The sequence below is a fragment of the Meleagris gallopavo genome, chromosome 24 (assembly GCF_905368555.1).
Source record: "Meleagris gallopavo chromosome 24, MGAL_WU_HG_1.1, whole genome shotgun sequence".
NCBI lineage: Eukaryota > Metazoa > Chordata > Aves > Galliformes > Phasianidae > Meleagris > Meleagris gallopavo.
The window spans coordinates 2,459,135-2,482,102 of NC_139427.1; the positions used below are offsets into that span (position 1 = coordinate 2,459,135).

The 22,968-nt window shown below is 53.4% G+C and overlaps 5 protein-coding genes across 18 annotated transcripts in view; 2 read left to right on the plus strand and 3 right to left on the minus strand.

Moving 5' to 3' along the window:
- Positions 1-206: 206 nt before the first annotated feature.
- Positions 207-1,642, minus strand: LSM1 (LSM1 homolog, mRNA degradation associated). Its single transcript, XM_003212458.5, has 4 exons — positions 1,508-1,642; positions 1,304-1,372; positions 712-827; positions 207-644 (listed from the first exon to the last, which is right to left on the minus strand). Exons 1-4 carry the CDS (start codon positions 1,551-1,553, stop codon positions 474-476), a joined length of 402 nt encoding a protein of 133 aa, XP_003212506.1. The 5' UTR covers positions 1,554-1,642; the 3' UTR covers positions 207-473.
- Positions 1,642-4,820, plus strand: BAG4 (BAG cochaperone 4). The gene is made up of 5 exons (XM_003212433.5): positions 1,642-1,836; positions 1,920-2,012; positions 2,406-2,648; positions 2,970-3,194; positions 3,506-4,820. Exons 1-5 carry the CDS (start codon positions 1,789-1,791, stop codon positions 4,007-4,009), a joined length of 1,113 nt encoding a protein of 370 aa, XP_003212481.2. The 5' UTR covers positions 1,642-1,788; the 3' UTR covers positions 4,010-4,820.
- Positions 4,821-5,962: 1,142 nt separating this feature from the next.
- On the plus strand, positions 5,963-14,414 carry DDHD2 (DDHD domain containing 2). 6 transcript variants are annotated; one of them, XR_014887999.1, is made up of 18 exons: positions 5,979-6,406; positions 6,544-6,740; positions 7,623-7,813; positions 8,553-8,642; positions 8,777-8,897; positions 9,244-9,333; positions 10,134-10,269; positions 10,511-10,719; positions 10,841-11,148; positions 11,353-11,448; positions 11,591-11,674; positions 11,769-11,924; positions 12,003-12,105; positions 12,180-12,344; positions 12,429-12,591; positions 12,715-12,832; positions 13,039-13,177; positions 14,163-14,414. XR_014887999.1 is itself a non-coding variant. In XM_085242942.1 (18 exons), the coding sequence occupies exons 2-17, from the start codon at positions 6,551-6,553 to the stop codon at positions 12,803-12,805; spliced, it is 2,073 nt and encodes a 690-aa protein (XP_085099068.1). In that variant the 5' UTR covers positions 6,014-6,406; positions 6,544-6,550; the 3' UTR covers positions 12,806-12,832; positions 13,039-14,414. The 6 variants fall into 6 exon arrangements, 4 of the variants coding, with proteins under 4 accessions (XP_085099067.1, XP_085099064.1, XP_085099068.1 ...); XM_085242942.1 differs by having other exon boundaries at positions 6,014-6,406; positions 10,841-10,908; positions 11,029-11,148; positions 13,039-14,414; XM_085242941.1 differs by lacking the exon at positions 13,039-13,177 and having other exon boundaries at positions 5,976-6,406.
- Positions 9,820-17,515, minus strand: PLPP5 (phospholipid phosphatase 5). Of its 5 annotated transcripts, XR_014888001.1 has the most exons (9): positions 17,346-17,515; positions 17,158-17,266; positions 16,778-16,868; positions 16,479-16,542; positions 16,010-16,134; positions 15,733-15,903; positions 15,432-15,638; positions 14,631-14,760; positions 9,820-13,145 (listed from the first exon to the last, which is right to left on the minus strand). XR_014888001.1 is itself a non-coding variant. In XM_085242950.1 (8 exons), exons 1-7 carry the CDS (start codon positions 17,513-17,515, stop codon positions 15,469-15,471), a joined length of 900 nt encoding a protein of 299 aa, XP_085099076.1. In that variant the 3' UTR covers positions 9,820-13,145; positions 15,432-15,468. The 5 variants fall into 5 exon arrangements, 4 of the variants coding, with proteins under 4 accessions (XP_085099076.1, XP_085099074.1, XP_085099075.1 ...); XM_085242950.1 differs by lacking the exon at positions 14,631-14,760; XM_085242948.1 differs by lacking the exons at positions 9,820-13,145; positions 14,631-14,760 and adding an exon at positions 14,882-15,324.
- NSD3 (nuclear receptor binding SET domain protein 3) overlaps positions 17,505-22,968 on the minus strand; it is a 34,431-nt gene continuing 28,967 nt past the window's right edge. For all 5 annotated transcript variants that reach the window (XM_085242937.1, XM_085242934.1, XM_085242936.1 and 2 more), the window contains one exon: positions 17,505-22,615. In XM_085242937.1, coding sequence (XP_085099063.1) covers positions 22,374-22,615 — 242 coding nt within the window. In that variant the 3' untranslated portion in view covers positions 17,505-22,373. The remainder of the gene's footprint in view (positions 22,616-22,968) is intronic.

Sequence of the window (22,968 nt, forward strand, 5' to 3'; positions counted from 1 at the left end):
GCAGCACGGACAGCCAGGTGAGGCAGCTCTGCTGTTCGTGAGCAACCCAGCTAATTAGTGGGCACAGCAATAGGCAAACAGCTGCACCTGGGTGAACAGGGGAGGAGGCACAGCACCTGAGCTGTCCCATGGGGACCTCACTGTGTCCTGGAGAGTCCCGCTGTGCTCAGCACCACACAGAGCAACACCCCAAACACAGGCAAAGCTGTTGCTGCTGAGATCAGGGATTTATTTACAGGTGAAGGGAAGCTCTCACTCAGCTCCACGCGAGGAGCCAGAAGACACAAACCAAAAAGAACAGAGGTGTTCATCTCTGAACAGAAACTGCCACACTCCCCGGAGCGTCCGGTTACCTCCGAGGGCGCCCTGATGTCATCTCTCCTCCTTTTCCTCAAGGAGGAACAGAAACCACGATTTCAGTGGCTGCACCACGCAGCACAGTGCTGAGTTCCGTGGGCAGCATCCCCATCCCATCAGTACTCATCCAACGTGTCAGCCCTGGGCACCACCAGGCCACGTTCCTTCAGCGCCTGCACCTTCAGCTTCTCTGATTCCTGCTTGGCCTGCAGCTCCACTCGCTGCTCCTCCAGGATCTCCTCGATGGATACTTGCTGCAGCAGCGTGTCGCTCTCCTTTTCCAGGTCCTGCAAGCAAGGAGCTATGTTAGCAGAGCTGCAGGGTGTGGGGCTGCAGGGCATGGGGTTCACTCACGATTTCCCCCAGCAGCACCACGTTCTCTCCTCTCACAACAAAGATCCCTCGAGGGATGTCTCCATACTTCTTGCCCACGTGAATGCGCTCCACGGTTTGATGCAGCACCAGATTTGCTGTAGCAATAAAAAAGAAAAAAAAACATCTTATTTTTAACTGCTTTTTCACCAAACTGAGCATCTCACCTAAATCAAACCATAGCTCAAAGCATGGGGAGCAGCTCCTGGACTGCATCAGCGCACATCCCACATGCTGAGCAACCCCCGAACCCCACAATCCCCAAACCCTGCAGCCTTTCCAGCCCCTACGGGACCCCAAAACAGCCACGACCCAGAGCTGATGAGGGCATCCCCGGTGCTGGGGGGCGTGGGGCAAGGATTGAGGGGCTCAGCCATAGACGCAAGTGCTGTCCCCATGCACTGAGGGGGGAGGATGCGCTCAGACGGTGCCGCCCCGGGGTGAGATCATAACATGGGATGGGGGAGGATCATAAATTGTGCTCCTATCGCTGCGCACGGCCACGTGGGTTCCATCAGAGCTCCGCTCCGATGCCGTTCCCGGTGCTGCTCCCCCTCCTTCCCCCCCAACGTACCGAACTGATCGATGCTGCGCAGGAATCCGATCAGCGTCCGACCGTCCCGCAGCAGGACCAGGTGTTTCTCTGCGGGAAACGGGGAAGGGATCAACCCAGGGAACGAAGGGCAAAACCGCGCCCCGGACCCGGGGAACCCCGCGTCCGGGGCGCGGTTTTGCCCTTCGTTCCCTGCTGTACCAACGGAACCGCGGTCGCACTCACTGTCGATGTCCTGGATGAGGCTGGCCGTACCCGGCATGTAGTTCATGGTGGCGGAAGCGCCGCCGCGCACCGCGGAACCGCCCCGGAACCGCCCCGCACCGGGCGGATAAAGGCGGCGCTGAAAAGTGCTCTGCCCCTTTAAAAACAGCGCCGGTCGTGCGCGCAGAACGGCCTCCTATTGGTTGAACCGCGGGGTCCTCCTATCCTATTGGTCGCTTCTGGGGGGCCTTTCATCCATTCGTCGCGCTGCGGGGTTGGCTCAGCCGTGCCGGGCGGCAGACATGGAGCCCCGCGGCCGTACCGCGCCCTGGGGCCCGGCGGGCGGGCAGGTAAGGACGGGTGGAGCCGAGCACGGCCCGTTATACCGCTGCTCGGGGACTGAGCGCACCGCGTAACGGCGTTTTCCCTACAGGAGCCGCCAGGTCCCGGCTATTGGAACCCCGCGCAGCCCCGAGCGTTCGGCTTCGGGCGTTTTCCCGGCGGAGCGGACTCGCAGGGGCGGCAGGTCGGTATGCGGGGCGGGGGGTTGCGGGTCCAGTTCCACCTCCCTCCCGTTGTGCTCCGTCCGAACCGAGCTGTGCGTTGTTTCCATGCCGTGGGATGCGCACCGAAGGCTGCTGTGCCATAAAACCCCGAAGTTGCGATGCAGTCTCCTTTCATACAAACGTTTTAAAGCCCCGATTTCATGCGGTGGCTGCAGCTCGGCGGTCGAATCCCAGCAGCTCGGGTTTGGGGATTGGAAAATCTCACCTCCTTGCGTCGTTTGTAGATTGGAAAAGGAAATGAACTTTCCTGGGGTGTTTCTCCCCCCATCAGCCACAGTCAGGGACTGAAAGAACCCAACTAACGTGCATCCCAACACATTTCCACTCTGTTTTCTCCCTTTTCTCCTTCCCAGGGCATGGATTCTCACTACACCAACGGATCCTACACCACCCCGTACCCTCCGGCCGCTCCGCATTACACAGCACTGCCACAGACACGAACCTACAGCTGCTCGGGGCCGTCCTACAGCACTGACAGCACGGCCCCGTACCGTCCTCCTCCTCCTGCCCCTCCCTGGGGCTGTGGAACACAGGACTGCCCGGCAGAGGGCTGCTCACTGCGCAGGCAGCAGCCTGCTGGGTACTCCCCGCCCCAGGTGAGACACCATGAGGCACCACTGTGGAGCATTTGGGGTGTGCACGGCACAGCCAGAGCTCCTGAGCTGCCCCACAGAGGAAGAACCTGCACTGCACACCTCTGCCGGGTCCAAATGGTTTCTAAACCCAACCGGCTCGCTCTGCGTGCACTTGGAAAAACTTGGAATTGCCCCTTTCTGCAGGGAGCTCTGAGATCGTGGGGGGTAGAACAGAAAGCAGACAGCAGTGCCAGTGCTGGGGCTCTTCCCAGAGCTGACTGGCACAGAGTAGTGGTGCTGGGAGTGACTTGGGATTAACGCCTGTCCCCCCTCTCCCCGCAGACCCCAGGGATGCCTGTTCCACAATATCCATATGGAGACCACAGCCCCGGGGCCAACCCACAGCCCAGGGCACAGGAGGAGGCTTGGGCTCCCCCCACCTACGGGGTGCAGCCACAGTATGCGTGGCCCACAGCTCCAGCACATGGGAACCCATTCCTCTCTGAATCACACCCGCCCTGGACTGGCAGTGGGGCTGCATCTCATCCTCCTGCGTGGGAATCAAAGGTACAGTGATGCTCTGGTGGCTCTGACACACAGGTTCTGGTTGCAACCAGAGCTCAGATCGTGCTGCCTTTCCCAGAACATGCATGCAGCTCCTCAGTGCTCCTTTCTACAAGCAGAGTTGACTCCCAGGAGGCAGAAACAAAGCAGCACTTCTAAGTACTGCCAGCAAAATCTCCTACTTATATATCAAAACTGTAATTCCAGAAAGCACTGGAGATAGCAGACCCTGAAGGGCAGGTCTTGAAGTGGGGCAGATCTCATCTAATGCCTCTGTAACATAGATTTTGTTTTTTTCCCCCCTCTGATTGTAGGAATCTGCTTATGACAAACCTGAGCAAAGTGCAAACCAACACAGCTACTATTCTGACAGCAATCACCAGCACTCTGGGACAATGAATGACCACAAGCCACCCACTCTGCTCAATGCCAAGTCATCTCCATCCAACCCCAAGGTGCAGTACAGTGCACAGCCTCAAATGTACAACAGCACAACTCGGAGGCAGTTGGCTGGGAACCAAGAGGCAGGCTGCAAAGCTGGCAACCACACTTCAATTAATTCTGCAACCATCCAGCCAGAGATTCAGAGAATCCTACACGTCACAGAGCAGGCTGAACAGCTAGAACAAGAGGTGGATGAATTTGTAGGAAAAAAGACAGATAAATCCTACCGGCTGCTGGAGGAGATGCTGACCAAGCTGCTGTTAGAACTGGATTCCATTGAGACTGGTGGGCAGGACGGCGTCCGGCAGGCCAGGAAGGAAGCTGTCCACAGGATTCAGGCTATACTGGAAAAGCTGGAAAGGAAGGGATTGTAAAAGCATATCAGCCACAACACAGCCTGTTGTGGAGGTTCCAAAGAGTTTTTCCACATCTCAGCTCTTTCTGCTAAGCACTATTGACAATGAAAAAGCAATAAGTCCTGATTTGAAAGAAAAAAAAAAAAACAAATAAAACCCAAACCCACAGGAAAGCCCAGCCCCAACCAACAGCTTGGCAGTGGACCAATTAAGAGAAGATGAAAGCAGCAAACCGAGTTGTTTGTACTGGGATGTGAAGAAGCAGCACCACCTGAGGTGCTCAGCGCTGCAGGGCCCTCTGGGGGTCTGCATCCTTCACTCAGCACGAAGAAAATCACTGCACAAAGTTCCCCAAACCAGGCCCAATCCATGGTACTGCAGCACTTGTCACATTCGTCACCGTGCAGCCATAAATGAAGGCTCTTGGTTGTCCGTCACTGCGTGTGCTTTCAGCTTCAGATCCCTTGCCACAAAAGCTGGTGCGTGTCATCCCAGGGTTCTTTTTGTTTCCAGTGCATTCCTGTGGCTCTGCTGATGTGCTGCAGACAGCAGCTGTTGTGAAGCTGTCCCGTGATGCTATGTGGATGTGGGAACACAGCCTGGAACTCTGAATTCTTCACCTGGAAAAAGAGAGGTGCAGGCAGAGCTGTGCAGCAGCGCAGCCCTGGACAATGGGAGGTGCAGAAATGCTTTTCAGGTCGCGTGGGTCAAATCCACTTTTTAATTGTTAACGCCTACTGTTAACCTTCTGGTTACAACATGTTAAGCGAATCATTGCTGTGTGTAATGAGATAATAAACCCTGATGGCTTTTAAATGTTATTTTGTAATTAAGTCTCTCAAAGTCTCTCTTTCTTTTTTTTTTTTAAGGGGAAGTTGTGTGCAGATTGCTCAGCTTAGAGCCTGGCAGAGCCCAGCCAGGCTGCAGCAGCAGGTGGAGCTTAGGGGTGAGTGTGGCACACGAGCACACGAAGCCCTCGTTGGGTGCTGCTGGGGGGCTCTGGGTGCTGCAGCCCCACTCCAGGACTGCTGGCTGCGTTTTGGAAGGGATTTCCTCTTGGCTGCCACCCTCAGGGCTGTGGTGGAGCACATGCACGGATTGACCTTTGCAGCCCTTCGGATGTGTCTGAGATCACGTGCAGCAGTCGGCACACTGGGGATGGGAAGGAACTGGAATTACCAAGGAATTACCAAAGCCAATTTCTTCCTCCATTACCACACTTGTTTTCTATTGGACTGGCACAGCTGTTGATACCAAGCTTCTCATTCCTTTTGGGTAGGATCTCAACGAGGACTGGAATTTGCTCTTGCAAAAACTGGTGCGTGTGAGTCACACTGCAGCCAAGGGGAGCAGATGTGAGATGGCTGCAGTCGGCCCTGCAGCATCCCCTGTTGTCTGTCGTGTGAGCATCAGCCGGGCAGGTCCAAATGCCACACGGGGCTGACAGTGCTGCTGCTTCCAGGGCTGTGAAGGCAGAAGCCAGATTTGATCACTTTAGAATCTGAGGAGCTGGGTGAAACTATTTTCTTACATTTGTTTCATTTTCAGCAGCCAGGATCGCGTTGGGAACATCATCTCCCGCATCCTCATTGCTCCAACGCTCGCTGTCAGATAAAGAGGTCGGTGGGTTCTACCCGTGCAGGGAGACACGTGGAGCAGCCCCGGTTATCTTGGAGCGGTGACACCGCAATGCAGGCAGGCAGAGCAGAAGAGCTGCGCACAAACTGCCGCGTCGGCAGCGCTCCGTGGGTCGGGGCAAAGGTTTCCTTCTGCAGAGATGTGGTAGGAAGGGTGTCTGATACCTGATACGCGTTTGTAGAAAAGCTGGGCGTGTGTACACGGCACTGGGGGGTAGGGGGGGCTCTTTTGGTGCCAAACTCATCCAGGTAACGAATTCCTCTGCAATGGCTCCTCTTCCGGCGCTGAGCCCCCGCTGCGGGAAGGGTTGGCTGAGGGTGGGGAAGGGGGTGATGTTAAGCTGCTCGAAAAGCGCGACGGGCACGGCGGCGTCCCCGACCACGCGAGAACCCCGCAGGGACCGCCGCCCCGAACCGCGGCCGCGCATCCGGCTCAGGACTGTAATTAATTAACGCCGGCCTTTAATTAACGCCGGCCCCGCAATCGGGCGCGGCATCATCGCGGCCCCCGCGGGGTGAAACGGCCGCGGTACCCACGCGTGTGCGGGGCGGAGCGCCCCGACCCCCGCCCGGCCCCACGAGCAGGCGCAACGCGGAACGGAGGCAGCGCCGGGGGCGGGGAGGGGAAGCGCCGCCCCGAGCGGGCGGAGAACGGAGCGGAGCGAGGAGCCGGGCTGGGAGCGGGGCCGGGAAGCAGCGCCGTGCCGCCGGTCGGGCCGGGGAGCCGCGCGGTGCGGGAGCGGCGGACGCAGCCGACGTTCGTGAGCGGCCAACGTCGGTGCGTCCGTCCGTGGGAGCGGAGAGAAGCGCGGACGCGGTGGGGAAGCGGAGCGCGGCCTCCCGTTGCGGAGTGCGTGCGGGTGGGCGTAGAGATCCGCGGCTCCGTCCATCCGTCTGTCCTTTCCTTTTGTCCAGGAGCGTCATGTCTGCTCAGGAGCAAAATCCGACGGTGCCCTCGCGGACCGCTCCCGAAGCTGCGGAGTGGGACGCGGGGAACGGGTACGAAGCGGTCGCTCCGCATTGGTTTTACTGCAAGGTGACCGGCGGGAGGGAGCGGTGGCTGCCGTTCAGCATTCAGGACTCGGAGCGGCTGGAAGAGGCTCACGGTGCAGGTAAGGGAGCCGCCCGCAGCCCCGGCTGCCTCCATCACAGCCTGCACGCGGCTAATGCGATCCGACACGGGGATGGTGCTGCAGCCATTGCCTTCAGCTGTCAGGGCTGTGCTTCTGCTGTAAACACCTCATCCCCTGCATGTGTGATGGGGAACCGGCCTGGTGAGGTTCAATGGGAAGCATCAGGTGCGTGCCCAAGGGAAGCAGGGTGGTGATGCACAGGGAAAGCCCACAGCTCCTGCCTGTTGCAACATTCTCCCTTTGGAATTTGTAAGTGAGACTTGTGTTTGGTGGCAGTGCATCCAATGCTGGAGCTGTAAGTGAACGGAGAGGGAGGATGGAGGAGGGAATGTAAGGTCCGGCCTCGTTAATTTGGCACGTGCTGTTAATTATGCATCGCTGTGTTGCAAAGCACCTTTGAAGGAGGGACAAAAACATGAGCAGGAGGGCAGAAATGGCAGTGGGGAGACCTGTCCGAGGAGAAACTGCTGCTTCACAGGCAGGGCATGCAGTGGGGGCTGTGCTGGGATCTGAGCAGAGCTCTCAGTTCTGGACGGGAACACTTTGAACGTGGAGATCTGCAGCTCTACAGGATCCCAGGGCCACGATTTCACACGTTGCCAACCTCGGCACAGGCAAGGAGAGGCCCTGAAAGGCTGTGCCCAAAGCTAGAAGGGAGGTGGCTGCTTACAGCTCAGTGCTTTTCCTCTCACCTGCTGCCCCTGGGGATGTTTGGCTTCGGGCATCTCCCCCCAGGCTGTATGGGCAGCGCTGATGGTTGCTGCTGCTGCTGCTGCTGCTCTTTCACGGTGTGCACCTGCAGAGCTGCTGCAGTCTCCTCTCTCTGGTTCAGCTCGACTTTTGATTCGTTCGGTTCCCTAGGGAAGGATAAAGGAGATGTGGTTGTCCCGACGTCGGGCGGGAGGTACGACGTGCACCTGAAGCAGAGGCAGCGCCTGGCAGTGTTCTGGGAGGAGGAGGCGTCCGAGGTGCGCCGCTGCACCTGGTTCTACAAAGGGGACAAGGACAACAAATACGTCCCCTACTCGGAGAGTTTCAGCCAGGAATTGGAGGTAAACACACCCGGGAGCACACAGCTCACCAACAACAGCCCCTCTGCTTCTCATTGCCAAATGCTGCCCTGCATCCCAAACTCCACATGGGGCCACTGGCGCTGCCGTTGCACCTGAGGACATGAACTCACAAGAGGCTTTGGCATGCCTTGGCACGGCATTTTCACGGCTGATTAACATAACTAAATACTCCCCTGCTTCCCCTTCTGCCCCATCCCAGAGCGTTCTGCTCAATGCCCGGTTGTTCTTTGCCAGCCATGCAGCTCTGGCCCATCCTGCAGCCTCTCCCCGCTGCCTTTGTTCTGTGTTTCCCCCCTGACCCTGCCTGGTACTACTGCGATTCGGTTCTTGCTGTCATAGGACGGTCACCCTCACCCTGCTCGCAGCTTTGTAAATGCAAGAAACAGTTCTTACTGCTGCAGGGACCCACGAAATGCTTGCTGGTCCCCGTTGTAAAGGCTGGGGGCTTTCTCTGCTGTGATTACAGTCATCTGTATTCTAACGTATGACAATACATGACTCTGGTGGGGAAGCTTTCTGCTTCTATTCCACAACAGCAGCTTTCTGGAAACTTTAGCAGGCGATACACAGATAATCCTGCGGCCTCATCAGTTTGGCCTGGATGATTTCTATGCCTCTTTCACAAAGCAGCACTTAAAATGGGTGGGAAATGTCTCAGGTGGTTGAATATTCATAGGAATACCCTCAGCTGACTCAGAGAGGACGTTCTTTTCCTCAGGAAGCGTACATGATTGCCGTAACCCTGGATGAGTGGAAGAAGAAGCTGGAATCCCCAAGCAGAGAAGTCATCATTTTGCACAACCCCAAGGTGAGCGCAGCCTGGTGGCTGGGCAGAGACAGCCTATGGCCACGAATGCCTCCTGCTGGCCCTCCTGGGAGCCCGGTGATGTTCTTGGCTCCAGCACACGGTGCAGCACAGTGATCAGCCCTCCTTGCTCACAGCTGATGGTGCACTACCACCCCGTTGCCACCTCCGACGACTGGGGCTCAACTCCTACGGAACAAGGGCGACCTCGGACTGTGAAGAGAGGAGTGGAGAACATCGCTGCTGAGATCCCCAACGGTGAGCACGGCTGAACTTTGAGCCTCCCTTACAGCTATCCAAAGCACGAAGGGAACACAGCTCTCAGCTCCAGGCTGGTGGCTGCCTGCTGCTCGCCCTTTCCCTGCTCTGCAGCCGTGACCCAGCTTTGCGAGCTGCCCTGGCAGTGAGGACAGGCACGTCTTCCTGTCTAACCCCTTCATTTTCCACTTGGGAAAGTACTTATGCAAACTGAAGTGTGTGGGAAGTAGAGAACAGGATGTTGCCCCACCTGGTGCCTGGCAGAGCTGCAGGTGGGGTCACTGGCTCAGTTCCTTTCCAAGCCGTTGGTCTCTGGGGCTGAGCTCCCACCTCTTTCTACCTGCAGGAGAACCTCTGCAGATCGACCACCTGGTTTTTGTGGTGCATGGGATCGGCCCAGCCTGTGACATCCGCTTCAGGAGCATCGTGCAGTGCGGTAGGTGGGAGCCAGGCAGGGCTGCTCCTCCCATCCCCACGCTGCTTTTAGCTGAGGGTAAAAGTGTAGACAATGAGAAACGCTGTCAGAGCGCATTCAAACCATCGTGACGCTCAGCTGGGCAGGCTGCGTGGCCCCATTTGCTGACTGCAGTGGGGAGCGTGAATAAATGCTCACTAACCCATTAAATCCCACTGTCTGGAAAGGTTTGGGCAACTGCTTTTCATCACTGCATTCTGCTGCTGCTCAAAAATGGGGTTTCCCAAACTAGATGTGGATTTTCCAGCTGTCTAAACCTGCTAAGCTACGACACAGGAACTGATTACATCTGCTTGAACGCAGTCTGTTCTTCCACACGTTCATCTAGCACAACTGTTTCCAAGGCTGCCCAATTAGAATCATGGAAATCGATCTCTCTCCCTTCTCAAAACGGAGTGATCTCTTCTCCCTCAAGCTTCCCCTTGTAAAATAGGCATCTTCACAACGTTTGGTTTTTTTTTCCTTTACGTTCCTAAGAGTGCTTTTCTTGCCCCGGGTGCTGTCTTAAAGCGTTGCACGTGGGGCAGGAGGCTTGTCACAGATGGGGCAGCAAAATCCAGTAAACACACATGTAAGGACATGGAGCTTCCCTTGAGCTTGTAGTTAAAGATTCAAGGTCTTAGGGTGGCAGCAGCAGATTAAAGACCCTGCTGGGATTTCCCCCGGTAATGATCTTTTCTTTTATCTTATTAAGCGTTGTTGATGCAGAAGCCTTGCCCTGCAGCCCTGCAGCTTTGCTAAGAGTTCATGCCTTTTTCCAGTCAACGACTTCAGGAGCGTTTCCCTGAGCATGCTGCAAGCACACTTCAGGAAGGCACAGGAGCAGCAGCAGATTGGCCGGGTGGAGTTCCTGCCTGTCAACTGGCACAGCTCCCTGCACTCCACCGGTGTGGACGTGTAAGTGCCCACAGCCCTGGGAGGCTGCTGCCTTCTCTTTGCTGCCATGGGGAGGGAGGGGCTCTCACACTCATATGGGGGCTCTTGGGCGCTCTGCTTTGGTCTCCAATGAGAAATTTCAGTATCAGGATGGCAGCGGGCCTCCTCTGAACTTAAGTTTTGCCTTAGAGATGTGGTAGGGCTCACGGGTATTTCTGACTGCAGTTTCCTCTCCTCTTTTTTGCCCCCCCCTACCCCCCAGGGATCTGGAGCGAATCACTTTGCCGAGCATCAGCCGCCTGCGTCACTTCATCAACGACACCATCCTGGATGCTTTCTTCTACAACAGTTCCACCTATTGCCAGACCATCCTGGACACGGTGGCCTCGGAAATGAACCGCCTCTATCTGCTCTTCCTGCAGAGGAACCCAGACTTTAAAGGGGGGGTTTCCATTGCAGGTCACAGCTTGGGTAAGTCCCATGGATGTCCCCGTCGTGTTGAGCAGGGACCGTCCTGGTCCTTCCAGTTCAGAAGGGAAGCACCTCAGGTTTTTCCCTAACGAGCCACTGATGCTCCGGTCCTGGTTTTTAGGGTCCCTCATTTTGTTTGATCTCCTGACGAACCAGAAGGCTGCTCCTGAGGATGAGCACAGCAGGGAGGTACGAGATCTGCAGCTGAGCACGGGTGTTCCCATGCACCTGCAGGGCAGTGGGGAAGGCAGAGAAACTCCGAAATGCACCAAGAGAAAAAAGCACAATCCCCGTGGGCTTTGTTTGCAGGAATCCAAGGAAACTTCAAGCAGCAGGGGTGCTGAGGAAGTAAAAGAAATCCTGAAGAAGTTGGATCTGTCTGAGTACTGTCCTGCTTTTGAGAAGGAGAAAATAGATGGGGAAGCGCTGGTGAGCAGCTCCGTTGTTTTGCTGTCTTTACGTTTCTTTGTTTTACATTCCAGTCCTCACCCACCTGGGTGCATCTTCCCGGTATTGAATCACCTGCACACAAAATGCCTCTTAGCACAGCAGGAGCAGAAGGTCAAAGAACAAAGGTCTGACTGCACAGGAGCAGAGCGGTGCGTGCTAATATCTGCACTGCTTACTTTCTAGCTCTTGTGCGGAGAGAAAAACCTTGAAGAAATGGGAATTCCCTTAGGACCACGAATGAAGCTCCTCCATTACATCAGCTCCAGGAGGGAGATGCAGGTATGGCTTCTGCACAGCTCAGACTCCTTTTTCCCAGCCACATCACTCAGCTCAGACTTGTGCAGGGTCCCCGTGCAGCCCAGTGCCCGTTTCCACCATCCTGCAGGACCTGCCCTCACCGGGGCTCCTCTGTTTTCTGCAGGACACCAGAGAACACAGCACTGCCAGGCAGCACAGCACCGCTGCCAGCAGGGACAGCCCATACCCAGACATCAGCCTGGGGCAGGTAACAGCTGAGCTGGGAGCAGCGGGACCACAGCAGCACACCAGCACAGAAAGTGTCTCGTGAAACAAAACCCAACCCCCTCCTCTCTCTGTAGGTCTCTGCCAACTACCCTCAGCTGCTCTACAAGCCCGCCATCTTCTTTGCTTTTGGCTCTCCCATTGGGATGTTCCTCACGGTGCGAGGAGTGAAGCGAATCAACCCAGATTACAGCCTGCCCACCTGCAAGGGCTTCTTCAACATCTTCCACCCCGTAGGTATAAGAGCTGCAGCCCTCCGGTGCGAGGCACCGCGCTCAGCCCGCGCTCACTGCTCACTGCTCTTCCCACAGTTTGACCCGGTGGCATACAGGATTGAGCCCATGATTGTCCCAGATCTGGAATTTGAGCCCATGCTGCTCCCACACCACAAAGGCAGGAAGAGGATGCACCTCGGTAAGGAGCACGGCCACCCCTCAAGCCCAGCCAAAGCCGCAGCCCCGTGCCTGAGCACAGCCCTTGCCTTGCAGAGCTGAAAGAAGGGCTGACACGTATGAGCGTGGATCTGAAGAACAACCTGCTGGGGTCCCTGCGGGTGGCCTGGCAGTCCTTCACCCGCGCCCCGTTGGCAGCTGTGGAGGGAACAAGCAGTGAGGGGGAGGCAGAGACAGAGGCGAGCACAGAAAAGCAGCCAGGTCAGCGGGCACGGGGCTGGAGGAGCACCAGGCAGTGCTTTGCTGTGTGCTGCTGCTGAGACAAACTGCTGTTCCTTCCTCCAGATCCAAAGCCAGAAGAGGCCCCGGCGCCAGCAAAGGATGATCCCTCCCTCATTAACGTGGGGAAGCTGAACGGGGGGAATCGCATCGACTACGTGCTCCAGGAAAAGCCCATTGAGAGCTTTAATGAATATTTATTTGCACTGCAAGGGCACCTCTGCTACTGGTAAGCTCCTGCCTAACTGTCATCAAGCTTCAGATTCGTGTCTGCTGTAGGCAGAATGCTGCCATTCTGAACACCAAGGTGATGAGATGCATTGCCTGCTCATGCCTGTGTCCCCACCTCCAGGGAGTCAGAGGACACTGTTCTGCTGGTTCTGAAGGAGATCTACCAGACAATAGGTGTTACATTGGACCAACCTTTGCCAGGAAGCCAATGACCACCCCGTGCTGTTCAACCACTTCTTGTAAGTCACCTTATATGCCTACACTTCCAACTTTGCTATGTCCAGAGGACATACAGCCCATTTGAGGGAATAATGTTCCTTATTTACAGCACTGGCTGGGCTTTCCTTTGGCCTGTCAGCACACAGGGCTTCCTTCCTCTTTTATCATGCACAAAAGCACATCAAGACACAAGATTTACTCCAGTGTTCTCCCTTTGCTTTCTTAGATACAATTGAATTGAGTACTCACCAGGAAAGTTCAGATTTCTTCTCTGCCTTCCTCTCTCCTCTGCTGCTGTGCCCTGCATGCTGCTTCCCCAGTACTTGCTGCTGCCTGGAGATAAAGATGGTTTTCCTCCATTTTGGGTAGGAAAAAAAAAAAACAAAAAAAAAACAACAACAACCAAACAAAACCCACTTCTGCTAACACACACACACAGCACTTACACTGTGACTCCCTGCGGCAACACGTGCTGTCAGCCCTGAACTGGTCTGCCCACCTTGTAGGTTATCACACAGGCTTTGCAGTACTGATGCAGACAGCTGCTTGGGCTAGGAAATGCGATACAAGGGCCTGAACCCAGCTGTGGGCTTCGCAAGGATACTCTTAGCTTGGGACCTTGAGAAACAAAAGCCTTAAAACACACAGCACGGAGAGAGCAATAGCAGCCTTGAGCAAAGGAGATGCTGACTTCTCACGGGGGAAGGATGAGGCACTGCTCTCCTGCTGTAGCACTGGGTTGGAGTGCTGCAGATAAGGACTATTGCTCACGGCCACACGCACAGCACCCCAGGAAAGCTTTACCTCCAGATCCAAACTGGATTGGGGAAAGCAGCTGCTCCAGGCACCGGGCCCTTTAGGGACAGCCCTCCTTTGCTCTGCAGGAGCACGCAGCAGTGCTGAGTTCAAAGTGGCTGCAGGGATCTCATGCCCATCAGGCTCCAGCCAGTGGTTTTGTTGGCAAATACAGCAAATGCTGCCAGCAAAGACAGAGCCCAGATCTGTTGGGTCTGGGCACTGCCTCAGTGACTCCACTGAAGAGATTCAAGTAGTCCAGCAAGCAGCACAGCCTGCAGCTTGCTGTCTTGTGTTAGCTCTCCTCCAAGGGCAACAGAGAGCCTCAGGTTCCCTGTGACCCAAACCACTGCCAGACTGCAGCTGGAGCCTCAGAGCAGGCAGGGGGAAATGTTTCAGTGGCATGCAAGTTCACTGCAGCCTTTGGAAAGAGCCACTTCCCTCCTGCTGACTTCAGCCCTGCATGGGGTAACAAAGCCTTGTTTCCATAGCATCCATTTGTTTGTCCTCTGTTGTATTTCGTTATTTGCACTATTCAAAAGGTGTTGTTTGCAGCCTCCAACCTCCTCCCAGCCCAAAGGAACTGAAGCTGTTCATTTACTTGACTGCAGAAGCAGACATTCTGCTCCTTCACAGTCTGAGTTACCGATTGCTAAACGCCTCCTATGGGAGTAAGAAAAGGAACAGTCTTAACATGGGACACTCGTGACCAGCTTTTTAAGTTATGCACTTTGTTTAAAAAAAAAGGATTAAATACGTTTTAAATGTTATTTAATGTCTTTTCCAGTAAAAGCCAAAACAAATAAACAGATGACTGTGATGCATTTGGGGGAGAGGGAGAGGAGTGGGTCAAAGAATTTACGTTTGCATAATTTGAAGGGAAAGAAAAGCAACGTCTGTAAGTTCTTCTATGGCTGCAGGGTTACGTGGGGCTGATGGGGCCCAAACTGATGACACATCAGTTACTGTTGTTCCCTGAGCTTGAGAGGCAGAGGCACGCATCTCTCGCTCTGCTGGTCTCACCTTGCAGTTTGCACACACACGTGTGACACAGAACACTCCCATGGATGGTGGAGGCTCCTGAGAAACCATTAACCTACAGCAGTCCTGCCAGAAAGCTGTGCTTAGATTCCTCCTTACAACTGTGTTAAAGCTGCAAGGAGAAAGAAAGCAAATAAGCACCTGCCTAGGAACCTGTGCAGACGTACCAAGGCGTATTTGCTTATATGGTCCCAGGCCCAGCCACTGAAGGAAGCTTTTGGTACCACAGCTCATTAAAATCTAAACTCCTTTATTTGCCAAATTAAGAAGAAAAAAGAGCCAGCACAATAACACAAATAACAATCATGCTAGTTGCATCTTCTGTCTCACCCACTCAATCCACGGTTAAAGGCTGTAGCTTTGCATTCATTACTCCAAATTAGTTCATCTCTGACTATGAGGTGCACTTAACCCCTGCACCACAACAGGTCCTGCCCTTCCCTTCGACACACCCATCCCACGGGAAGGGATGGGGCAGCTCAGCTGCACTGAAGGGAGACGTGAGTGTGCTTTGTTGTGGATTGACCCAGGAACACCCACAGCCACGGCACCCCACATCATCATCATCACATCATTTCTCCAGTTTTCAGTGTAGGACCTTCTGAAGCTGGGCTGTCCTGTAGTCTCACGTGCTGAGGCTCGGCTCGCTTCCCAGCAGGCCCAAAGGAAGGGACACCTACAGAACTAATTGAAATGAAGCCACGCACCCACTGAGCGGCACAGCTCACCACCTGAGACACGTCCTGTGGGGCACAGCCAGCCTTCCCCTGCCCCGATACTCACGGTGCAGGAGAGGTGCCAGCAGAATACAGCGACATCACTAAACGTCCAGGTGAAAGCTGGAAGCTGCAGGCTTTTCTTGGTGTGCTGGCAGTTGTTTAGATATAGACAGAAATGGTTTGTGGCACGCGGAGTCCATCAGAGGAGGGTAGTACTGCCTGTAGCAGAGGTACGCCAGCACAAAGCCCATTGCCGAGCCAACCAGCACATCTGCAGGCAAGGCCAGGAAAGTTACCTTCCTCCACCTTCACAGCCCCAGAGCACAGCAGGTTGGCTCCAGCCCTGGGCACCACAGCTGACCCACCTTGCCAGTGGTGCTTGTAGTCACAGGTACGGGACACGGCGATGAGTGTGGCGATGAACAGGGGGAGGAGGAAAGCACAGAGCTGCAGCGCTGAGCCTCGCCGGCCAGGAGCAAAGCAGTGCAGCTTCCCAGCCAGGTAGAAGGCACAGAAGGCGAGGCCAGCAAAGGCAACTGGAAGGAAGGTCACAAAGTGGTGTGTGTGACAGCAAAGCCACGCTGCCTTCTCTCCCCAGGCTCCTGCTCGCCACACATTGCTCTCTGGGCACCCAGAACTTACACGAGGAGTGCCCACTGGGGAAGCTTTTACGTCCTTCAGCCACCAGGTCGGGGTCACCCGTGCAGGTCAGCTCTGTGTTCACTCGTCCGTCCGGGAAGCAGCGATAGAAGAAGTCTGGCCGTGGCCTGGGGCAGAGAAGCAGAGCAGAGCAGTTTGCCCCACACTCTGTGGGATGCTTGGAGCCTCAATGTCCCCTCACCAGCCCGGGGCACATCACTGCACAGTCTTCCAAGGTACCGTTTTGCCACCCCAACCACAGCACGCAGTCACCCCAACCCTTGTGCAGGCCTCCATATGCCCTCCAAATGATGCCTGGAGAACAGCACTGCTCTAATGCTACATCTTTACAACTACAAAAAAACCTTTTGTTTCAGGCTGAGCACGTCCAAATTCCAGCATCCAGCCCTTCCTCCTCCTCTCCTACCTCCAACGCTGCACATCCCAACCCACACAGCCCGGAGCTCCTCACCTGCCCACCACGAGCTTCAGGCTGTTGGTGAAGACCCCATTGAGGACGAGAGCAAGGCTGGCAGCTGGGAGAAAGCAGAGAGCTCACATCAGCCCCACAAAGGCTGCCTGAGCTGCTGGTGCCTCACTGCTTATCAGACACATCCCGTGCAATACTGAGGTCCACGTGGACAAGTTGGAGCCGGATCGCTCAGCTTTAACCCAGCACAACATCTGTGTCCTGGCAAGGTCTCACCTGCGAGACCCCCCCTGGGCTCCCCAACCCCCCCAGGCAGCCCTGCTGGGCCCGGAGCTGCTCACCCAGGCAGGCCTCCCGTGTGTCCTCGTGGTCAGCACCCAGGAACAGCCGGGCAAGGATGATGAGCAGCACTGGAGACAGGAATGCGATGAACTGCAGCGAAGGGGGGAAAAAAAAAAAAAAAGGTTAGCAGAACAACCAAAACACAACGGTGAGAAGTTCTCAGGGGTATTTGTAAGCTCAGCTCAAACCCAAAGGGCAATCCTGGATGGTAGGGGCTAAAAGGGCTACAAAAATTGGCTGTGTTGCTGCAAGAGCGCTGCGCTCGCAGTGACTTCAGACGAGAACTGCAGGTATCTGCAAGGCTTTGTGCTCGCAGCTTCGCTTTAAAGCAACAGCTGACAAACGAAGGCAAACCGAGCGCAGGAACCGCGGCACTTACGAACATCGGCGCCGTGGGAACGCGATCCGCCTCCACGTAGGGATTGCGATAGAGCCACATCTCCTCGGGCTGCACCACGCGTTGGAAGGGCGGCAGCAGCTCCATCACCCTGCGGAGGGAAATTGCGGCTGCGGGCATCTGCGGGGCAGGGAGCGGAGCGGAGCGGCAGCCCGCAGCCCGGCACTCACGCGCAAACCGCCGCCAGCATCGCCCGCACCGCCGCCTCCGCCGCCAGCCCCGCCGCGCCCGCCCGCCGCATGGCGCCCGCCACGTGACCCCGCCCCGGGGCGGAGCGCGGCGCCGCGAGTTCGAATCCCGGCCCCGGAAGAAATGGGGGAGGCGGCCGGTGTTGGAACATTCAGAACGATTTATTGAAGTCAACCTCAAGCAAAAAGTTCAAATCGGTGGAATGTCATTTAAAAACCTTTCCAAATGAATCCTCACGGAAGCAAAAACACATCTGAATTCCAAAGTATTTGTAAAATAAAAAAGGCAACATCTCAGTAAATATAATGTACAAAAATTATATGTTCTACCATCACACACATTCAGTAAGAAGCTAAAATATTACAGGCAAGGCTAAGTACGCTAGAACCGGCTGACAATAAGCTACCTATGTACAGGGTAACCGAGCTTTACAGGCTTCACACTATGCAAGAGAACGTAGGCCGAACGACACAACCCCCAAAAATGGTATTTCTCAAAGCCTATGTGGCAAAACACCAACCATGGTACAGTAACACCCCAGAACAGCACCCGGAGCTCCGGGTCGGCTTCCCAGCTCTAGAGTGACTTCGGTGACTGCTGATGCATTGCAGGTAAAGACTGAAAGTGATTTCGTTAAAAGAACATCTCACAGAACCTACGAAGTTTGGTACAGAGGAACAAAGTGGACGGAAATGACGACGCTGTGAAGGTCGGCGGTGAGGCCCAGGATCCCCGCAGGCAGTCGTTGCCATTCCCTTCACTTTGCGAGAAAGGAGAAGTGGCACCAAATGGACGCAGAGCATTGAGTGCAGGGCTCCCATCCTCACCTGGAGAAGGGACCAAGGGCTGGCAGCCGGCACGGAGCCACGTGTGCCCTTTTGTTTTCACATTAATTACCCGTGCAAAGGAGATTAATTCCCACTCATTCCCATTAATCTCCTGTGCAAAGCTCAGATCTCCACTCAGTTCCCCCCTCCTCCAGCAGTGAGAGCCCCTCGCTGGGGCAACGAGGACCCAAGTCCGCCGCTCAGCAACACGACACGACAGGAAACAGCTTCTTTTTTTTTTTTTCCTCCTTAGAACAACATTGTGAATACATCCGAAGGATAGGAGTGTATCAGAAGTGCAAACCATTTTGCTACGCGAAGGTAAGGCAGGGGGAAAGCTGAGACCAAACACAAAACGGCCATCGCTGCTCAGGAGGCACCGCAGAGTCCAGTGCCACAGGAGCAGAGCTGACAGCAGGGAGGTGAACACATCTTCAATGCCGTATACAAAACGAGGGATGTATAAATAAAATAAAATTAAAAAAAAAAAAAAGCTGTATAAGGAATGCAGAGCTTCAAGTACATTAAACCCTGAATTCAATGAGGCAGAGGTTTCATGTTAAAGTGACCACTTCGTACCAGCGCTGGACGTCCCCCTCCCGCCCTCCTCCCCACCCACCCCATAGTTCTGTAAAGTCTCAATATATACAGATTCTATGCTCATTGTTAATTACATCTAGTAATTGTGTCTCTCGTTCTATCCTGAAACAAAGATAACAAGGTTTTAGAAGAAAGGCCAAAATTCTACATTCCAGCCCTATTACTCCATTGTAACTCTCTCAGACCGTGGTGGTGACCAGAGAAGGGAATTTGCCCATAAAAATCATCATCATGCCATCCTTCCTGAGCTGCAAATAATGCCTTTGATACTCACAGTCCATTGAACAGGACAAGTCTGATGAATCCGAAAGCTACAATAATTAATGCTTGTGTCACGTGTGCAGGAAACTGCAGTAATTGACCATTGCACCATTTGGTTGTGATCTGCAGAACATCCACACGTGCGTACTGCAGAGCACAGAGTCCAGTAAACACCAAAGTCCTGCTAACTTAGCAGAGCAGCTCAGATGCTGCACACTACAGAGAGCACGGGCTGCAGATCTGGGGTGGGCTGTGCACCTGAAGCACGGCACCCCCTCCAAAAATAAGACAGAAGTAAGGGAGAAGCATGATTTTGCACGTCCCAGCTAAGGAACAGAAGGTTGCACAGCTCAGTGACATCAGCAGCAGCTCTGGGGATTTCCTCCAGGCCTTTGCATGGCCAAGCTGCCCAGCACTGCTCCCCTCACTCCTGAGACCACACAGATGGAATCCAGCAGCTGATGCCAGTTCATCACAACACAGATCTGTCACATCTTTTTCCCCCATACAAAGGAATCGCACTCTTTCTTCTCCGTGAACCAGGATGTGGTTGAAAAGGTGTGTTTTAAAGCTCTGCATTTGGCACACAGACCAAATTCAACACAACCATCAAGCTATTCTGAATTTACAGGTACTTTCTCATATCACCCTTGCAGATTTTAGATTCGCCTTCTCTTCAGTAGCGTGACATCCAGTTCTGACTTTTGTTCATGAGCTGCACAAGCTTACAAACCAATTTCCTGCTTTCCCTTTTGAGTCCAAGCCCAGCTGCTGGCTATCATTATTACTTTTTTTTTTTTTTGGTGGAAAAAAAGGAGCACCTGTAAGAAGTTTGAGAAAAAAAAGTTAACCCGGAATCAAATGGCACAGCACAGGAGTAGCAGCAGGCCCCAATTCACAGCATTTCAGAGGTTTTTAAAGCCTTTTGCAAACCTTCACATTCTGTGCTATGCAGCATAGCAGTACATCACAGCAACAGGTTTCAGGTGGCAATTAATGCTCACCAGCTGTGTTCTGCTCACTGCCATCTCCAATAGCTGTGAAGGCTTCTGGCATCAGCACACCTCAGCACGTCCCCACGGACACAGAGTGAGGTGCACCCACACTACAATACATTTGTAATCATTGGAATGCTCTGACTTCCCGAGAGAAAAATCATTTCAACACTACCAAGACTAATAAATAAAATAAACACATCAAGCCTTACGGACACCGCAGCAACGGCTGCGTTTGGAATCTCTGAAGAGGTCAAAAAACCCCAGCAAGAGCTTAAAAAGAAACATTTATCACACAAAACGTTCAGAAAAATAAAATTCTTTCCGTAAATATTTTTGTAAAAAATATTTCAAGCAAGATTAGCGTTTGAGACATTCACTGTAGCATGGACCACGAGAAGTGCTTTATATTCCCACCAACCCCCTGTGCCATCAGCTGAGCCCAGCAGCTCTGGCACTGCTGTGCCCCCAAACACCCGCAGGCTGCAGGAAGGCTCAGCCTGCTCAGAGGTGCACTGACAGATCAGCTGCTTGGCACCAGGCTGCTTCGAGGGACTGTAGTGTATTTTGTAACTTCACAAGTGCACAAACTTTTTTTTTCCCCCCCTCCCCATACATACGTTTGAGAATGAGAAGGACAGCAGCCAGAAGCAAGACAAGCTCCACAATCCCACACGTGCCTTCCTCGCCTGTTTTCTCAGGCTGAGAAGTCACCACGTTCCTGCAGGTTTATGTCAGCAGTTTCCCAGAGACAGGGCTCTTGAGAATTCATTCAAAGGCTCGATTTAGCCAGATGCCAGCAACATTTCAAATTAATTCCTTTTGTTCAGGGTTACCTCCAAGAGCCATTAGCAGCAAGCCAGCGCCAGCACACGGCCAAAGCACGCTGACTGCAGCACTTGGAAAGGCTGCAGGCTAGGGGAGGAGATTCACCAAAGACCAACTTCAGCCTGGAGATACTAATCCCTCTAAGCTCCTTGCTTGAGGGATTGCAGGGTAGGATAGGTTTGCAGAAGAAAATCTGGAGCAGGAGCCTACCTAAGCCAACTCAGGAGCCTCACTGAAGCAGCCTGCTCCCCTGCAGATTAACAAAGGGAATACAAAACACAAACACCCCACCAGGCTGAGGGTGGCTGCTGTGAATCTCATTACCTAGCACAGCAAACACTCTGTTATGGATGAAGTGCTGTAGGGGACTCGCTTGCTTTTCTTAGCTCCATTAACAGTGAACATTATAAAGTCAGCAAATCTTTCTCACTGAAAACATAAATATTCAAATCAAAAGAAACACGAAGATGGGTTGGATTCCTTAAGCACTCGAATTTCCTCCGGAGCCAATGGGAGTCTGAGAAGAAAGCAATAAAGATTCACAATAACATAATTGCCATAAAACAAGTGCAGAACTTGGCAGATGACAAATCCACACACAGAACAATCCTCCACCAGAAGCAGTCAGAGGCTGTGCTCCCAGGGCAGCATGCTGACCTCAGTTCTGTGTGCTGCAGTGCGACCAAGGCCAGGAGCTCTCCTAACTAGGAAGGTTTTCCTAGGAAAGAAATGACCACTGTGCAATTCAGCTCCTTCTGAATTTCCACCTGTCTGCAAACACCACCAATTACAGCTCTCCAGCAAGCGACTACTTCCTTCCTTCTTAAAACATTAGCACTTGTGTTACAAGCACTCCCAAAGAGCCATACACGTTATTTCTCACAGGAAAAGCTTTACAGCAATATTCACAAGTTAACATGATATACAACCTGCCTTTAAAAAGAAGTACGGAATGGAGGCATTTCAGTCACCTGGTCTGAAACCCACATTTGTCTTCACGATACCTGAATGTTACACAGCGCAGGGAGGGTTTGTCCTTTTTGTAAACTAGACGTAGGAGTTATGTTGGCTTCTCTGTTTGTTTGTTTTGTTTTAAAGACACGCTGACTGATCCAAACCAGATCTTCAACATCCTTTAAAAATTAAATAAATAAATATGTTGCTATGCTTTGTTTTCTACACTTGAACATCTTTAAACAGAATATTCTTTTCACTGTCAAAAGGTCTCCTGTTTGCTTTAGAAGGCCGAGACGTTTGTTTTCCCAACAGAAAGAGCTGCTTGTAGCACATTCAAGGGTAAAAGACCAAACAATAAAAAACAAACACCACTGCCTGCTTCTGCTTGGTAAGGGTAAGTGGTCCCACTCCCAGTTCACACAAGACAGCGCCGATGATACAGACTGAATGTGTCACAGCAGTCTCTTCAAGTTCATCGCCTATTCGCCCCTCTTCTTCTTCCCTCCCTTCTTGTTTCTTTTGTTTGTTTTTAAACAAAAATTCACTCTTTTGCTTCTTCTACAGGACTCTGAGGTTCCAATTTGCATTTTATCTTGTTCCAGTACTCAGGTGCCACGGGAGATTTGGGGTCATGTGTGGAGCAGCAGAGACGGCCGTCCAGTGCCGATGCCACCAGGGCTCCTTTCTCGTGATCCTTACAGAATGAATGAGGGCAGAACTCACAGAACGAAACTGCAGGATTGCTACAGATGTCACACTGATGCCACGGACATTCCCACTTTCCTGAAGATAGAAGGGGAAGGGAGAAGAGCTTCAATGAGAAACAAAGAACGGGAGGCTGAGCTTCAATGAGAAATAAAGAAAAACACTGAAAACTCGAATTTGAGTTGCTCTTGGTGTTAAGACACTGTTTACTTCTTCCTCCAGCAAATAAGCTATTCTGAGGAAAGCTTCCATGCTTACAACATAAAGGCACATAACACATGATCTATCACACATTTGCGGGTGGTGACCCTGGCACATCAAGATGATGGTTGTACTTCAACTGAAAGAAAAGGAAAGTTGATCCAAGGAACAGAAGCATCAAGTTAAATAACATTACAATGCTTCCTCTCTCCACAGGTTCCTGTTGCAGG

What these genes read in the sequence shown, in the direction of transcription:
- DDHD2 (XM_085242941.1), top strand. Translation starts at nt 6,551, where the DNA reads ATGTCTGCTCAGGAGCAAAATCCGACGGTGCCCTCGCGGACCGCTCCC. An exon ending in CAGGAGCATCGTGCAGTGCG is followed by an intron (nt 9,334 to 10,133) that starts GTAGGTGGGAGC and finishes GCCTTTTTCCAG; the next exon opens with TCAACGACTTCAGGAGCGTT. An exon ending in CAAGGGCACCTCTGCTACTG is followed by an intron (nt 12,592 to 12,714) that starts GTAAGCTCCTGC and finishes CCCCACCTCCAG; the next exon opens with GGAGTCAGAGGACACTGTTC.
- BAG4 (XM_003212433.5), top strand. Translation starts at nt 1,789, where the DNA reads ATGGAGCCCCGCGGCCGTACCGCGCCCTGGGGCCCGGCGGGCGGGCAG. An exon ending in GGGGCCCGGCGGGCGGGCAG is followed by an intron (nt 1,837 to 1,919) that starts GTAAGGACGGGT and finishes TTTTCCCTACAG; the next exon opens with GAGCCGCCAGGTCCCGGCTA. An exon ending in CGGACTCGCAGGGGCGGCAG is followed by an intron (nt 2,013 to 2,405) that starts GTCGGTATGCGG and finishes TCTCCTTCCCAG; the next exon opens with GGCATGGATTCTCACTACAC.
- LSM1 (XM_003212458.5), bottom strand. Translation starts at nt 1,553, where the DNA reads ATGAACTACATGCCGGGTACGGCCAGCCTCATCCAGGACATCGACA. An exon ending in CCTCATCCAGGACATCGACA is followed by an intron (nt 1,373 to 1,507) that starts GTGAGTGCGACC and finishes CGTTTCCCGCAG; the next exon opens with AGAAACACCTGGTCCTGCTG. An exon ending in TGGTGCTGCTGGGGGAAATC is followed by an intron (nt 645 to 711) that starts GTGAGTGAACCC and finishes CCTTGCTTGCAG; the next exon opens with GACCTGGAAAAGGAGAGCGA.
- PLPP5 (XM_085242950.1), bottom strand. Translation starts at nt 17,515, where the DNA reads ATGTTCCAACACCGGCCGCCTCCCCCATTTCTTCCGGGGCCGGGATTC. An exon ending in CACACGGGAGGCCTGCCTGG is followed by an intron (nt 16,543 to 16,777) that starts GTGAGCAGCTCC and finishes GCTTTCTCCCAG; the next exon opens with CTGCCAGCCTTGCTCTCGTC. An exon ending in CCCCAGTGGGCACTCCTCGT is followed by an intron (nt 15,904 to 16,009) that starts GTAAGTTCTGGG and finishes CCTTCCTTCCAG; the next exon opens with TTGCCTTTGCTGGCCTCGCC.